The sequence below is a fragment of the Cucurbita moschata genome, unplaced genomic scaffold (assembly GCF_002738365.1).
Source record: "Cucurbita moschata cultivar Rifu unplaced genomic scaffold, Cmos_1.0 Cmo_Scf00037, whole genome shotgun sequence".
NCBI classification, from domain to species: domain Eukaryota; kingdom Viridiplantae; phylum Streptophyta; class Magnoliopsida; order Cucurbitales; family Cucurbitaceae; genus Cucurbita; species Cucurbita moschata.
Window position 1 is genome coordinate 1,789,174 of NW_019268553.1, and position 14,455 is coordinate 1,803,628.

General features: G+C 39.7%; 5 protein-coding genes across 5 annotated transcripts; 3 read left to right on the forward strand and 2 right to left on the reverse strand.

Moving 5' to 3' along the window:
• Nucleotides 1–307: 307 nt before the first annotated feature.
• LOC111432105 lies at nt 308–3,969 on the forward strand. Its single transcript, XM_023068903.1, has 3 exons — nt 308–905; nt 1,525–3,319; nt 3,490–3,969. Exons 2-3 carry the CDS (start codon nt 1,616–1,618, stop codon nt 3,664–3,666), a joined length of 1,881 nt encoding a protein of 626 aa, XP_022924671.1. The 5' UTR covers nt 308–905; nt 1,525–1,615; the 3' UTR covers nt 3,667–3,969.
• A 360-nt stretch (nt 3,970–4,329) lies between these two features.
• Nucleotides 4,330–7,506, forward strand: LOC111432068 (acid phosphatase 1-like). The gene is made up of 3 exons (XM_023068868.1): nt 4,330–6,624; nt 6,812–7,021; nt 7,125–7,506. Exons 1-3 carry the CDS (start codon nt 6,236–6,238, stop codon nt 7,300–7,302), a joined length of 777 nt encoding a protein of 258 aa, XP_022924636.1. The 5' UTR covers nt 4,330–6,235; the 3' UTR covers nt 7,303–7,506.
• Nucleotides 7,507–7,726: 220 nt separating this feature from the next.
• On the reverse strand, nt 7,727–8,582 carry LOC111432069 (protein PROTON GRADIENT REGULATION 5, chloroplastic-like). The gene is made up of 2 exons (XM_023068869.1): nt 7,978–8,582; nt 7,727–7,904 (listed from the first exon to the last, which is right to left on the reverse strand). Exons 1-2 carry the CDS (start codon nt 8,254–8,256, stop codon nt 7,800–7,802), a joined length of 384 nt encoding a protein of 127 aa, XP_022924637.1. The 5' UTR covers nt 8,257–8,582; the 3' UTR covers nt 7,727–7,799.
• A 95-nt stretch (nt 8,583–8,677) lies between these two features.
• On the reverse strand, nt 8,678–11,936 carry LOC111432067 (actin-related protein 2/3 complex subunit 2B). The gene is made up of 10 exons (XM_023068866.1): nt 11,758–11,936; nt 11,598–11,664; nt 11,308–11,515; nt 10,567–10,733; nt 10,370–10,447; nt 10,162–10,294; nt 9,983–10,074; nt 9,835–9,891; nt 9,704–9,752; nt 8,678–9,139 (listed from the first exon to the last, which is right to left on the reverse strand). Exons 1-10 carry the CDS (start codon nt 11,814–11,816, stop codon nt 8,955–8,957), a joined length of 1,095 nt encoding a protein of 364 aa, XP_022924634.1. The 5' UTR covers nt 11,817–11,936; the 3' UTR covers nt 8,678–8,954.
• Nucleotides 11,937–12,638: 702 nt separating this feature from the next.
• On the forward strand, nt 12,639–14,357 carry LOC111431793. Its single transcript, XM_023068500.1, has 2 exons — nt 12,639–13,466; nt 13,933–14,357. The coding sequence occupies exons 1-2, from the start codon at nt 13,237–13,239 to the stop codon at nt 13,988–13,990; spliced, it is 288 nt and encodes a 95-aa protein (XP_022924268.1). The 5' UTR covers nt 12,639–13,236; the 3' UTR covers nt 13,991–14,357.
• Nucleotides 14,358–14,455: the final 98 nt, after the last annotated feature.

A 14,455-nucleotide genomic window follows, 5' to 3' on the forward strand; every position in this document is an offset into this window, starting at 1 on the left:
AACACATATTATCCACTTTGACCCATTACACATCACTGTTAATCTCACGGTTTTAAAGCGTGTTAGAGAGAGATTTCCACGTTATTATAAGGAATGTTTGGTTCTACTTAGAGAAAGATCTTACAAAAAAAAATCATTTATGAAATTGCTTATATTTATATCTATTTAGTCTCTAAATTTATATTTAATGGATCATTTGAAAAAAAAATAAAAAAATTATTAATTATTAATTATAAATTATAAATTTGAACTTTAATTTAATCCACAATTTATTTTGCTTCATGTTCTTGGAAAACAATTTGGGGAAAAAAACTAGACGGAAGAAAGATTCGGAGCAGGGAAAGAAGATGAATTGGAGAATCGTAAACCCCAATTCCCCACTTTCCACCCTCGAAAGGAAACTGTTCGTCCCAAATCCCCTGTTCCAAAGAACAATGCGCGTTGTGGGCTCCATGTGACACACACAGTGGGGCTTGTATGCGCACCAGCTCACAGACCCCCATTTTTCTTCTTTACCATCCCTCTCCAAGCTGATGAATCAACTGGGTCGCCTCTGAAAATGAAAGATTTCTCCGCGTTTTAGCCATGGCGGTGGGACCTCTAAGCACCGCAGTTTCTGTTCATTGATCTTCCTGCTGCCATTTCTCGTTTTTGCAGTTCGCAGCAGCCACGCATTATCATCGTTGCCCGTTTTAGTTTTTGGGTCATAAAGCTTATCCTGCTTTTCCATGTGCGACCTTGGCTTTGTTCTGTATTTTTTGACACTAATTTATTCTCCCCCCCCACCCACTAACCTATTCACCTTTCTACTGCCCTCTTTTTCTTTCTCTCCTTCACCGAATATATGCTCAAACTCGGAGGCTTGGAGGATTTCAGAGGCGATTAAGGCGATTCCTCTCTTGTGGGTCTGGCTCCTTGTCTCTGCTTCTTTGACTCGACTCATATTTTGCTCCTCCTTGGATCCATTTCTTGAGGCAAGATAGTAAAAGCTGCTCTTTCCCCTGTTTATTATTATTGTCACTGTTCTTCTTGTTCTTATTATTAAACTACTATTCTTTTCTCTGTTTTGTACTTGTTTATTGAGCTTACTTTCTGTAAAAACTTTGTGTTTTGTGTTTTGGATTGTGGGTTTATCACTCTTAATCATGTTTAGCCTTTATACCCCTGATTTCCTTTGTGGGGTTGTTGCTATTTTTCCTTCTTCCTTGTTTTCCTTCACTTTCTTCCACCTTATGGTATCAATCGGAAGCTGTTCTTAAGTTTGATGGCGATTTCTTGCTTGATTCTTCGTGTATTTTCCAATCTTTTGGTTGAGTAAGTTTCTGATTTAGGAGATTCAGGGCAGGTTTGTTTCAGCTTCAAAAAGCTTGAAATGATTGATTATGGAGGACGAGAGGGAGGATGAAAGTTCCACCTCCTTGAAGTTGTTGCTGTTTTTTGGAATTGATATCTAATGTTCTTCGCTTTCAGATTGCGTTCTTGATCTTATGATCTTATGAGTATACTTCCAATCTTTGTGTATAGGTGTTGAAGAAATATGTGATTTGAACAGAGAGAGAGAGATCAGTGAGCAGTTTTTCAGCCATTTATGATCCTTAATTTACTCAAATAGGATATGGAACAAACATCTACCGATGCTCGGAAAGATCGGCAAAGAGAAATCGGTTCTTTCCGTGACAGAAACAACGACGAGGAGTTGTTAGAAAATGGTGATTTGGATCTGTCGAAGTACTCAATATCAAGAGGATTGAATCAGAAGGTAATGCTGCCTAATGCATTGTATTTGAAGTCGAAGCAATACCGAATCAGTAAAAACTATGTTCGTGATTCGGTTTTTAACTGTAATATAGAGTTAGACTATAAGGTTCCGAAGTATATGGTGACGATAGATGAGAAATATCTTCGACGATGCTTGGATATGATTCAGATTAGTGCATCGAAGCCTGTACGTTGTAACGATTCTATAAACTCGAGCTCTGTGAAGACTGGTGCTGCTTTGACTGAAAGCTTGAGTACGAGTAAATTACGAATGAGAGGGATGGATGGTTTGGAAAGGTTCGTTATCGCGTGCCCTTCAACTGGGGAGGATGGCAACACGGTCATAAGCTCGAGTAAACTGTGGTTTGTTGGTTCAATTATGGGAAGTAAGAGCATGATCAACATATTGAAGAGTCCTTTATTGCATCAACTCGGTATCAAGGAGGAAACTTCGAGTTTCGTAAGAATGGACGTGAATGATATCAAAGGCTTCGCAGGCAGCAAATTTATAGACTCTCCCAATGGTGTGGATATATCTTCATTGAAGAAGCTTGAAAATGCAGAACCGACGAAGGGAAGCCATCGAGATGGATCTGATACAGCAAACGAGAGGTTTTTCTCCACACCGAGCAGGAATTCTTTATGTTCTGATCAGTCTTCTTCTGGTTCAGCGTCCACACCGCTTTGCCAAGGTATGCTTCAGTTCACATGGAAGGAAGGAAGCCCTCACTTCGTTTTCTCTGTAGATGATGAGAAGGAGGTCTATGTGGCTGACTCGTCGAAGGTCGTGTCAGCTGATAATAACGCATTGGACTATGTTTATTTGTTTCGTTCGACAAAGAGTGGTCTAAAGGATCACGAGGTTAGGAATACCAGACCCCGTGTCGTTGGCAAGATGACGGTGTCGTCTTCTTATAGTGTCTGTCCGAATAATTCAAAAGTTGTGGATACTGAATTCGTGTTGTTTGGTGGTATCGAAAATTCTGACGTAGAGACGAATGCTTCAAACACCATTTTAAAAAAGAATAAGGTGTTTCCAAGAAAGGTGGCTGAGGTATTTAGGACAAGTAACTCATCTAAACCGAATAGATCTGGTGTCTTGAAGGATTCTTGTCCTTGGGAACCATACTCGAATAAACGCAACAGCTCCGATGACTTAATTTGTGCTCGTAGCCTTCCTCCGAATCTTGAATTGGCTGCTGTTGTCGTGAGAGACCATCTTCCGGAAGATCGTGGCAGCCGAGTTGGAGGTTGGGGTTTAAAGTTCCTCCAACGGGTCGAGGCCAAACAAACAATACAGACTGACTGTTGTATGCGAAACAGCGCAAAATGTTCGACGAGCATGAATGTTCTTATTCCTGCTGGTCTCCATGGCGGGCCTAGAACAAGGAACGGTGGTCCTTCCACCCTCATGGAGCGGTGGAGATCGAATGGACTCTGTGATTGTGGCGGTTGGGACATCGGATGCCCTCTAACAGTACTTGAAGGCCAATCCGTCAACGACGATACTACTCGACAAGCAGACGTGCAAGAATGCAGGGCATTTAACATACATGCTAAGGTATACATACACTCCCCCTTTGTGTCTTGCTGCTAATTCGAGCACGAAAACTGCTCTAACTTTATTAGTTTACTTCTTTTTGCACGACTCCGAATTCTGAATCATTCTCGTAACGTAGCTAGATTCGTGACTGTGAATCGGATAATGAGAATGCGATTGTTGTGTTTCAGGGTTGTGAGAATGGTCCTCCAACATTGAGGATGGTGAACATCCGCGACGGCTTGTACTTTGTTCATTTTCAATCGAAACTATCGTCTCTGCAATGTTTCTCGATTGCAGTGGCGATCGTCCATTCGCGAAGTCCTGGTCTCAAACCCAGAAATGTACAGGAGTTAAAAAGTAGTTAGCATAAAGCAGTAGGGAAGTTTAAGGTTTTAGACATGAAAATTAGAAGTTATAACTAAACTAGCTCTGTTGCTTCACACTGGAAACTGGATAAGGTTGTTCTCCATTTCAGCTGTGGGGACATGTTTGAAAGAACAGGAATTAGGTTAATGTCGTTTGACTTCTTGATTCTGAAGTTGACTTTCAGTTCCGTGTCCCCAACGGCATTTGTTGAGGACTTTTTGTGTTTTCCCATTCATATTATAGTTTTGTAAAGCCTATTTGTTTCATAATAAAATAATATTTGGTTCCAATAGTCACTTCAATTTTTGTTGACTTTTTTTCAATACTATTTATTTTTTTATTTTTTATTTCTTAGAAATTACACTAAATTAAGTTTTTTATTTTTAGAATTTAACTGAAAATTTAAATAAGAAGATAATGGTGAATTCGTAATTTCAGCATTAGATTTAATCTCAATTTTAATGGTGAATTATTGAATTATGTCCTTAATTATTTTCTCTAATAAGTTATTAGCATTAATACCATTAATGGCGATTGGGCCTGATGGATCAATTGGGCTCAACGGATTTTGGGCTTTAAAGCCCAAGTTGTCATCCCTCTATAATTGTCTATAAATATGGGGAAAACCCTAGCGCTTGTTGACATCGCGAGACTTTCTATTGGGGAAAACCCTTCGTTCAGTTTCGTCTCTCTCGATCTCTGTTAGTTTTGCCCTAATTGCGAAATCGCTGGTGCTGTGGTGTCGAGAATTTTCTGTATTTTGTTTCTCTGCACCTCCCATACCCAGCTAGATTGTACGCCAATCTTATCCCATTCCCAGACGATAACTTCGTTTATCGTCTCTGTCAAGGCTGGGACATTTTTACCTCGATAATTAGTTTGTTTTCTTATGGAATGTTGCAGATTGTTGGGTCTGTAATGGATGATGGAGGCTTAGCCGGTTTGAATTTAATTTGATTGATAATCGTTTTCGCGAGCAATTTGGTGCTACCAGACTTAGTCATGTGTCATCTCAAACTTTAATGGTTTGATACAGTTACGAGTCTGGAAAATTGACGGAGTCCATCGTTACAGATGTTTGTACCATTTTTAGCTCACATCTGCTCCATTTGGTCTCTACATGATAGTATTGTTCGAATTACTCCAGTTTCTCGAGATTACGATTTTCCTTTCTAGGGTCAAATATTTTATGGAATTCTTCATTTATCTACTAATTCATTTCTGCGAAAATTTGGGTCAAACGGCTGTGGAACTTCAAAATCCTAATTCTTTTGTTTTTGCAACGACTTAATGTTCTTGATTTACAGCTGTTCTTAAAACGGAGATGATTAATGCATCGTAAAGTTGTGGTATCCACATCTAAGTTGCTTCCCACGTCGATGGCTTTAGAATTGGTTAACCAAGAATTTCTGGGCTGAAAGAGATTACAATTTGTGGGGCTGCTTAATACTTCAGATCAGTTGTAACTATGGACCTTTGGAATAATATTACACTTGGATTGGTGCAATTTGGAGCTACTTAAACAAAGATTAATGGCATCTTGTGAACTTATAGACCTTTTCTGGCAAGAATTGAAGAACATATGGACCTTATGCAGGCAAGAATTGAAGATTTACTTGTGAACCTGAAGTTCTGTAGATTTTAGGAGATTTAGAGGTTGAAGCAGGTTGTGGCAGAGGTTTCTTCTCTGTACCTTACTGAACACAACAGTCGCCCATATAGCCTCCATATTCCCTTTCTTCTTCTTTCTTCAGAATCGACCTGGAACAAAATCGTCCTCTATTGACTAAGCATTATGTTATACATTATCCCATCTTTCAAACCGTTGACCAACATTTTATTTGTATTTGTGATGTGCTTTGGGTTTGACAAGAGATTAGAGATGAAAGGGATGTGGCTAATAATTTGTGAATGTATCGATTCGATGATTTTTTCAACTTCTCCAATTTAACAGTTTTTTATTAGTGGGAAAAGACCATTTGAATAAGTATACAACCATTTAACAAAATTTTGAAGGAGTATTTCAAAGGACATGCGGATGGAGCAGTTCTGATTGGTGTGATGTATTAATCTGACTTTAGGCTGGTAATGCTTGTCATTACGTTTCTTAGTCTTCATCACTCGGTGTATAATTCCAAAGAAATCCAGATTTCATGCCAAGCCCGTTGAATTGGATGCCGCCACTCTGGCCTGTCCGGCATGTGATTTGTAGCCGACACCCTCAGATTATTATTGTTATTCCTTTGTACTTTTTAGTGAAAAGTTTGGAGACTAAATCAAACACTTGATGTACACACCGAAGGTTATACGGCGAAATGGTATTATTTACATTGAAAAGGAAAAAAGAGAGATTTACATTGGCGTTGAATAAAGCTCTTCCACTTTTTCGAATGATTTGATTGGAAATAGACAAATGTGTTTGTGGTGGCACACTACAGCTTGGATTCAGGGTCCCATGTGATCTTATTTCGCCCAATCTATTGACTCTGTCCCTTCCGATCATTTCTCCTGTAATGTGCCTACTTAAACGCTCCCAAATTCCACTTCCATTGCACAACCCATAACACAATGGCGAAATCTCTACTACCCCATCTCTCCGTTTTCCTCTTCCTTTTCATCACTGCAACTGCATCGGCTTCAGACTGGAACATTCTGAGCCAGAGGTCCAGAAATGGCCTCAAAATCAGCCTTAAAAACTACTGCGAAAGCTGGAGATTGAACGTCGAGCTTCACAACATCCGATTCTTCCATGTGGTGCCTGAGGAATGCGTTAGCTACATTGGCAAATACGTTACCTCCACTCAGTACAAAGTTGATTCCGAGAGGACGATCGAGGAGTGCATCGTGTACCTTACCAAGGGCTGTGCCCTTAAAGGTGATGGCACTGATGCTTGGATCTTCGACATCGATGATACCCTCATCTCCACTGTCCCCTATTACAAGAAGAATCAATTTGGGTAACTTTCTTTTTTCCTTTACATCATACCCTTTACTTGGTTTTGTGTTTGAATTGATTGTCTAATTCTGTTTCCCTTTTGCTTGGTGTTCTGTGTTTTGATTGCTGAAGAATGTTTGTAAGTCTGTAGAATGTGTTCTGAATTCTGATTGATTGCTATTTTGTTGAATGGGATTATGGGAGGGTAGGGGGAAGAAATTGAACCTGACGGATTTGGAGGCGTGGATGAGCAAGGCCAAAGCACCACTTTTGGATCACTCATTGAGGCTTTTCAATCTGCTGAAAGCGAGAGGAGTGGACATCATTTTGATATCCGCGAGACGGGAAAATCTCAGATCTGCCACCATTGAGAATCTTGTTCAAGTGGGCTACCATGGATGGACCAATCTCATCTTAAGGTCAGTCAGTCAGTCAATCCACAAGTCCAGAAATCAGAATCCTGTCTCTCATTTTGCGAGTGAGTGATGAGTTTGTTCCCTTGTTTCTATGTTTGATTTGCAGGAGCCCTGAAGATGAGAAGAAGGAAGTGGAGCAATACAAGGCAGATGTGAGAAGGCGATTGGTGAATGGAGGGTACAACATTTGGGGGAATGTGGGAGATCAATATAGCAGCATTGAAGGAAAGCCAAGGGGAAGAAGAACATTCAAGCTTCCAAATCCAATGTATTATGTTTATTAAGCAATGCAATTTCGACTTGCTTTTGGCTTTTTAAACCGTTTCTTTTGGTCGGGAAGGATTGATCTACACAGACAGAGGGAAGGATGTGACATGTGTGATGAATAAGCTTAGCTTGCTATTTACTTGTCTGTTAAAGCTGTAATCTCGTATTTGGAACTTGTTTTGATCATTTCTTAATCAGAAAGAAGTCCTTGTGATCATCTCCTTATTTTCTCTTATTCCTTATTCTGAATGATTCATGAAACCACCGTATTTTGTCTTGGTGTTCTTTGCTTTTAAACCAGTTGGAACTTTTTCTGTGAAGATTTGGATGTTTTTTTTTGCAGTTCTACAGTTATTTGATCGTCGATGAACTGTTCAGATCTTCAATCATCAAGTTTCATGCAATTTTGGAATATTGCTGCTGCCAAATTGAAGAATATGGTAGTATAAAAGACAGCAGAAAGTAGAGAGATCTATGATTTATATATGATGATCAAGGGAACAGATTGATGAGATCAAGCAAGGAATCCTAATCTTTCTCCATTCTTCTTGGCTAACCTAATCAATCCCTGCCTTTGCTTTGCATCAGCTCCTATAGATTTGCAGAACTCAGTAATTACCTGTCCAAAAGGAGAAACTTCAACGCAGCTTTCTCACAAAGGAGAATTCAAGTGAAGGAGGGTAGCTCATTACCTGGGAGTGCAGGGCAATGGCCTTGCCTCTCAACTGATTGAAACGTTTCTTTCCTATAATATTTCGGGCAAGAACAACCACAGGTGCAAATAGTCCTTTCCCTTCATTAATATTCTTCATCACTGGCCGGAATCTTACAGGCTTTGCGACTCGAACGGCTTCCGGGACTGACTTGATCAGCACGGTGCTGTTGTGGCCGCAAATTGAAGTCCCCCATCCTCCATGGAAGGTGGAGTAAAGAGGCTTATGAAACCCAGCTACAGAAACTGAAGTTGCCATGAAAAGGGTGGAAGATCAGAGAGCTGTTCTTCTAGATGGCTTCCGTGATGGCTGGAAGGGTCTTTACCAACATGCTGGAACTTGTAATGGAAGCATAGATGTGATGATGGGTTTTGTATGCTTTGTGAAAATGGATAGTTTTGAAAGGGAGAGAGGTGAGGAGTCATTTTTGGAGCCACACAAACTGATGGCGTGGATTTTGGTTTAGATGACTGATGGTCCCTATTGGTTTGGAACATTATCAGAATCCACACTGCAATTGGCCCCTTTTCCTGCTTGCTTCCATCTGTCTACTTTCTATCAACCATATTCATTACAGGCGGCATCTTCCTACCCACTTGATAAACGAGGTTTGATTTGGATAAATTTCGATAGAATCATCGAGATAGATCTAGTTGTACGTAAAAGACGTTTGATGATGTGTCTGTATGTTTGTATTATGAAATGTAAAGATCTACCAGATATAAACGAGTACACTCCGATACTTGGATATAGTTTTAGTCGTTGTTTCATATTGGTCCCCAAATACAGGTTCTCTATGAGAATTGACAATGGCAACATGTGAAACTAAGCTCTAAGCCTCCCTGCAAGTATACTCACTGTATCTACCAACAGCGTTCCTTATTTCCAAAGTTATTTGTGTTGATGTCATAGACTTGACCATTTCATCTGGTTGTAATATCCTAAATTCCATCGCTTCATTTTAATCTGGTGTATCGGATCGAAGAAGAAAACGTTGGGAACTTCAGCCATCTTCGACGAAACCGTGCAAATCCAGGAATTTTAATTCGAAACCGGATTCTCTTGATCTTCCTGCTCAGACTATGACATTTCTGTTTGATGTGTTTAGTTCTAGCTGCCAATTTCTTCATATACTTAATGCCTGCATCCACATAGAATTAAGCTATGAGATAAATAGTTCACTATACTTGGACAATTCTCCTTTCTTAATGCCATATGCTGCAAAAGCTTATTTGACTAAACTATATGTATTGGCCTGTTACGTATCGTCGTCAATCACAGTTTTTAAAACACGTCTCTTAGGGAGAGGTTTCCACACCCTTATAAAAGGTGCTTCGTTCCCCTCTCCAACCAATGTGGGATCTCACAATCCACCCTCCTTGGAGGCCCAACGTCCTTGCTGGTGTTTGGCTCTGATATCATTTGTAATAGTCAAAGCCCATCGCTAGCAAATATTGTCCACTTTGGCCCATTACATGTTGCCGTCAGTCTAACGGTTTTTAAAACACATCTATTAGGGAAAGGTTTCCACACCCTTATGAAAGGTGCTTCGTTCCCCTCTCCAACCAATGTGGGATCTCACAGAAACTCAGAGATTAGATCGAAAGTTCGGTTTTGGATTGGCCATCCATAGCTCACTCGTCCAGACACAAAACAACAAGAGCAACAATTATGAGATGGTATTCAATCATTGTCAAGAGCATACCTTGACCCTTGTTGAGTAGGCCATCATCTGAGGTTTTCTGATGCAAGATCTAGAAATTAACATAGACATTTTTAGTGAGAAACATCATCTTCTTCCAAATATCACTGATATTTGGATATACTTGAACTTACCTCAACAAGCCCTTCTAACCGCTTCCTCATCCTTCTCTGGATAAAGCCTCTGGTTGTCTGTGTTGGAAGTTCACCAAAGATGATATCAAACAAGAGGGAAAAGGATTGTCACAGAAGACAGGTCGGAGAATAAGAACAAACATGATACCTTTACATGGTACTTAACATATGCATTAAAGTTCAGCAAACTCCACACAGTCTTCTCAAGCCTTTTACCTTCAACGTGGTGCACAGAAATATCTGTTCATACATTATGTGAACAAAGAGTTTGAGAGGATACAAGTCTATCAAGCTGAACTAAGTGATAAATATAGCTTAATATCGTACCGAACGTGACGAATCCTCCATTCGTGCTCAGTTCTTCTAAAGGTTCGCCTCTCAGTTCTGGAGGGGGTATGGGTGACCAACAACAAGGAGGTGTTTTTGACCATTTTTCAGAGCTTCCCACATCCATAAGTTCCTATTTGACTACATGAGTTGTATTATCCAAAAGAAATTAAGAACAGATCCTAGCTTTGCTATTTCAGCAACGTACCCGAAAGAACGCGGTCGCAATGATCACATCTGTATTTTCCTTGAAACGAATTGGGAAGACTATGAGGATCTTTTGGGGCTGAATGCAAGAAATTTGTCAACTAAGAGATATGAAAGTGTACAGAGTATTCATCTATCTTGCTCCTTATAAAGAACAGGCACACTGAAGTGACTCAAAATATTCCCACTGGGACTTGCCTGCTTGATAACAAAGAATGGTTCCCTCGGATGATATACAAGTTTGATGGGTCTGGAGGTTCCTTGACATAGCGCAGGAGAATTGACGTTTATCAACATTTCTTTTAGCTGAGAACTTAGGATCACTGCATGAACAGCAGCAATATCTGTAATTATCTTTTCTGGCTCTGCAAAAAGAACATCCACAACAAACAATCAATGTAATGTTATGAAGAAAACCTCACATTTCAACGTTCTATAGATCGCCGAGTAGTAAAAATTTGTTTTCTTCCTTAAACCGTAACAGCCTGAGACCACCGTTAATAGATATTGTACGTTTTGACCCGTTATGTATCGCCGTCAGCCTCCCAGTTTTAAAACACGTCTACTAGGGTAAGGTTTTCACACCCTTGTAAGGAATGCTTCGTTTCCCTCTTCAACCGATGTGGGATCCCACAATCCACCCCTTTGGGGGCTCAACGTCCTTGCTAACACATCATCCGATGTCCGGCTATGATACATTTGTAACATCTCAAGCACAATATTAGCATATATTGTCCACTTCAGCATGATACGTATCGCTATCAGTCTCACAGTTTTAAAATGTGTCTACTAAGGAGAAATTCTCACACCCTTATAAGGAATGCTTTGTTCCCCTCTCCAACCGATGTATGATCTCACATAAACTATGCCACATTGACACTGAATCTTTTCATAAACTAGTTTTCTAATTAATGAAGCTGTTCAAGTGGATAATCATACCTTCCTCATGCAAAATTTTTGCAAAGTCGATTCTTAGAGTAAGTTTGTATCCTTCTTTTGCAGGTTCAATGATCTCAACAGCATGAGAGCAAATTTGTTTTACCATTTCGAGAGTATATGGCGAGAGCCCATCAGATAAAAGAACCCCTTGTGACAACAATGGAGTAGCAATCGACAAGTAAACGTGCAGTGAATCCGATATGGAAGACTACCAGACAATCAAAAAGCCATTAGGACACTAATTCAAATCTTAAACATGAACAGTCCCAGATGAGTGAGAAGAACAGTACCTGGATATGGTACTGAACAGAACCAAATTCATGCAAGTGATGCTCAATTTCTGTCGGATTTTCCGAACTGTAATCATAACCAACACAATTTAATCCCTAAAACCTTATCTATATGGGTTTCAAAGATTTTCAGCATAGAACACATGAACTTGTTTCTCACCTGTAGAGCTTAAGGAGGATCTCCTTCAAAGCTGGTGAAGCTCTCTGAAAGCAAGCCATCCTCACAAGCACAAACAGCCCTCTCTACCTCATTTTTCATGGTAAATGAGAAGAAAGGACTCCAATACATATTCAGTGTAAGAAATGTCCACTCCTTTTCGATTGAGATCATGACATTATGAGTAATTTCTAAGCTCCATATCCACTCAAAGTTTGGTAACAATAGAAGCAACCAACCCATTAGACCAATACCATCTCTTTCAGTGGCTTATCGATAAAGCAAATTTAGGGATTACCCATTTGATGATCTCCACTTCCCGATGAACCCTTTGTTTGGTGGCGCTGATTGAAGTTGATTTGCCGCTAATCTCTGCAAGCCCTCATTTCAAGTTTGACGTGGGTGTTGCTTCCATTTCATGCCATCGTTTTTGAGAGGCGTAAGTTTGCAAATTCCTCAAAGCAACGATCCTTTTAAGTTTCCCTCTGGATCTGGGCCTAAACAAAAGGAGGACGCAATAATTGATTTCTTCCATATGAAATGGGTCGGCGCTTTACTCGAAGCCCACTTCAAGTTTAGATTTTATGCAGAAATGGTTTTGTTTATAAATAACATTAAGATAATGTCTTAAATGGTAATTTAATTTACAAACAAAATTGACATAGTCATGCTCCAACATGCTCATATATTTATATTTATAGCTCATAAATTTATATAATATATGCTATGGATGCTATAAATATAAAGCCTAAAGTACTTAATTACTAATTATGGTCCGAAAACAACCGGATATTAACGACATGAATTAATGTTAAATTAACGTCAATGGAACAAAAGGAAGACAAGATCCGGTGGTAACCGACAGTTTATGAGCAACGAATTTAACGAACACCCGCCACTGCGACCCACGGATGGCTCTTCCCTTCTCCTATCTATCCAATCCAGACCGTCCGATTCCACGCCATTATTCGATATCACTGTTCACCAATCACACCCAAGTAAACGCCTTCTTTCCCCTCTGTTTCAGTTAATTGCTTTTTTTCGCGATCTGGACAACTCACCCTTTCATCGGAAGGTCACGATTTGAGTTAAATTTTGGTTCCGTTATGTTATATGTAACCTCCCCCCTTTTTTTTTTCTTCAATTTTTCTTTTTGGGTTTTGGAAGGGATTTAATTTTCTTGGGAGTTCTATCTGTTCTTCGTAGCTTTGTTTGGTTAAAGTTTTAGATCGGGGGTTTTACTTTTTTGAGACGGGTTTTTTGTTGGGGTTGCTGGGCTCATAAATTTTGAACCCGTGAGCGTTGACCCAGTTGCGGAATCTCAGTTTTGAGCCGCTGAATTGTGTTCTTATTATATTGGGGTTTTTACAAAAACTGGATTTCTGAGATGGTTCGATTTAGAAATCCGAAATCTAGGTCTGTTTTTTGGGGTTGTTTATAGGGCAAATTTCCGATTGGATTTATACTGCGAGTTTCGAGGCTATGGGCGGCGATTCTAGGGCTGTTAATGGCTACGATGAGAGGTCTGTGGACTCTGCGGCGGCGGGAGAAGTTGGGGATCATAGAAACGGCGAAGATGACAGTGAATCGAATGCTCTATTGCCGCCGCGGCGCGGCGGAATGTCGAGGAAATCGAATAAGCCGAGGATGAAAGTCCGGTGGAATGATAGTAATGGTAATAACCTAGCGGAGATTTTGGAGTTTCAACCGAGGTAGCTTAATTGTTTTCCCCTTTTCTTGGAGCATTTTGATGGCTTTTTTGGTCTGATTTCTGTAATTCTGTTCTTGTTCTTGTTCTTACATTTCTGTTGATATTTGAACTTGAGATGTTTGAAGAAGCTGAAAGTTTCCATATCTGGGTTAGAACCAAAAATGCTGCCTGATCTGTTCTTTGGGTTATTCTAGTTCGATCGAAGAAGAACGCCAATTTAAACATAACTCAGTTGATAAAACACTAATGACGAATAGTTAGAACAGGCTTGAATTGAGGGATATGATGCTTGAATGTTTTGTATTGTGACATCATTGGCTGTTTTCATCTTAGACTGAAGTTAAGAACATGTTTTAAGGTAGATGAAATCTATGTTTGAATGTAATGGATGATGCTGTGGATTGAGTATATCTTTGTTTTTAGATTTGTAAAATTTGGACTGGTTTTTGTGTCTGTTCGTTCTGCAGCGACGTGAGCGATTCCGGGGACGAGGAGTCTGATTCTTGCAGCTGTATGATTATGTAGATTATTACATCAAATATTAGTGTATGACGACGAGAACAATGTCATTTCTTTACGACGAAACTGATAATAATTGGCGATGTTTCTGACTGTATAACGGATTGCTTTTGGTACTACGACGACTGATAGAAGAGTTCAAAGATCGACTGATTAATATGTCGTTTCGTTACGCCTTGCGGTTTCTGGCGATGTGTCCGAGTTGTTTTTCGAATTTGTAAGATCACCTTCCTGCTGATATGATGTATGGATGATGCTGATATTGACATTATGAAATCACAGATTAGTTGAGCCTTTGACAGTGCAGAATGATGTATTATGTAATGCAAACACTTGGAATTCTTCTTCTATATCTATCATTGTTAATGATTCATAGAGCTTCTCGACCTTTTCTCTGTTGTTTATTGCTCCCGATCTCGAGATTTCGTGAACGTTTTTGTCGCCGTTTTCGTTTTTTCATCACGAATTAGC

Bases quoted from the DNA above. Each gene is read 5' to 3' on its own strand.
- LOC111432105 (XM_023068903.1), top strand. From the start codon at position 1,616: ATGGAACAAACATCTACCGATGCTCGGAAAGATCGGCAAAGAGAAATC. The intron at 3,320-3,489 runs GTATACATACAC...GTTGTGTTTCAG, and splicing joins CATTTAACATACATGCTAAG to GGTTGTGAGAATGGTCCTCC.
- LOC111431793 (XM_023068500.1), top strand. From the start codon at position 13,237: ATGGGCGGCGATTCTAGGGCTGTTAATGGCTACGATGAGAGGTCTGTG. The intron at 13,467-13,932 runs GTAGCTTAATTG...TTCGTTCTGCAG, and splicing joins ATTTTGGAGTTTCAACCGAG to CGACGTGAGCGATTCCGGGG.
- LOC111432069 (XM_023068869.1), bottom strand. From the start codon at position 8,256: ATGGCAACTTCAGTTTCTGTAGCTGGGTTTCATAAGCCTCTTTACTCC. The intron at 7,905-7,977 runs GTAATGAGCTAC...CCTTTTGGACAG, and splicing joins CCATTGCCCTGCACTCCCAG to GTAATTACTGAGTTCTGCAA.
- LOC111432068 (XM_023068868.1), top strand. From the start codon at position 6,236: ATGGCGAAATCTCTACTACCCCATCTCTCCGTTTTCCTCTTCCTTTTC. The intron at 6,625-6,811 runs GTAACTTTCTTT...ATGGGAGGGTAG, and splicing joins TACAAGAAGAATCAATTTGG to GGGGAAGAAATTGAACCTGA. The intron at 7,022-7,124 runs GTCAGTCAGTCA...TTTGATTTGCAG, and splicing joins TGGACCAATCTCATCTTAAG to GAGCCCTGAAGATGAGAAGA.
- LOC111432067 (XM_023068866.1), bottom strand. From the start codon at position 11,816: ATGGCTTGCTTTCAGAGAGCTTCACCAGCTTTGAAGGAGATCCTCCTT. The intron at 11,516-11,597 runs GTACTGTTCTTC...ATTGTCTGGTAG, and splicing joins CTGTTCAGTACCATATCCAG to TCTTCCATATCGGATTCACT. The intron at 10,448-10,566 runs GCAAGTCCCAGT...TCTTGCATTCAG, and splicing joins CATTCTTTGTTATCAAGCAG to CCCCAAAAGATCCTCATAGT.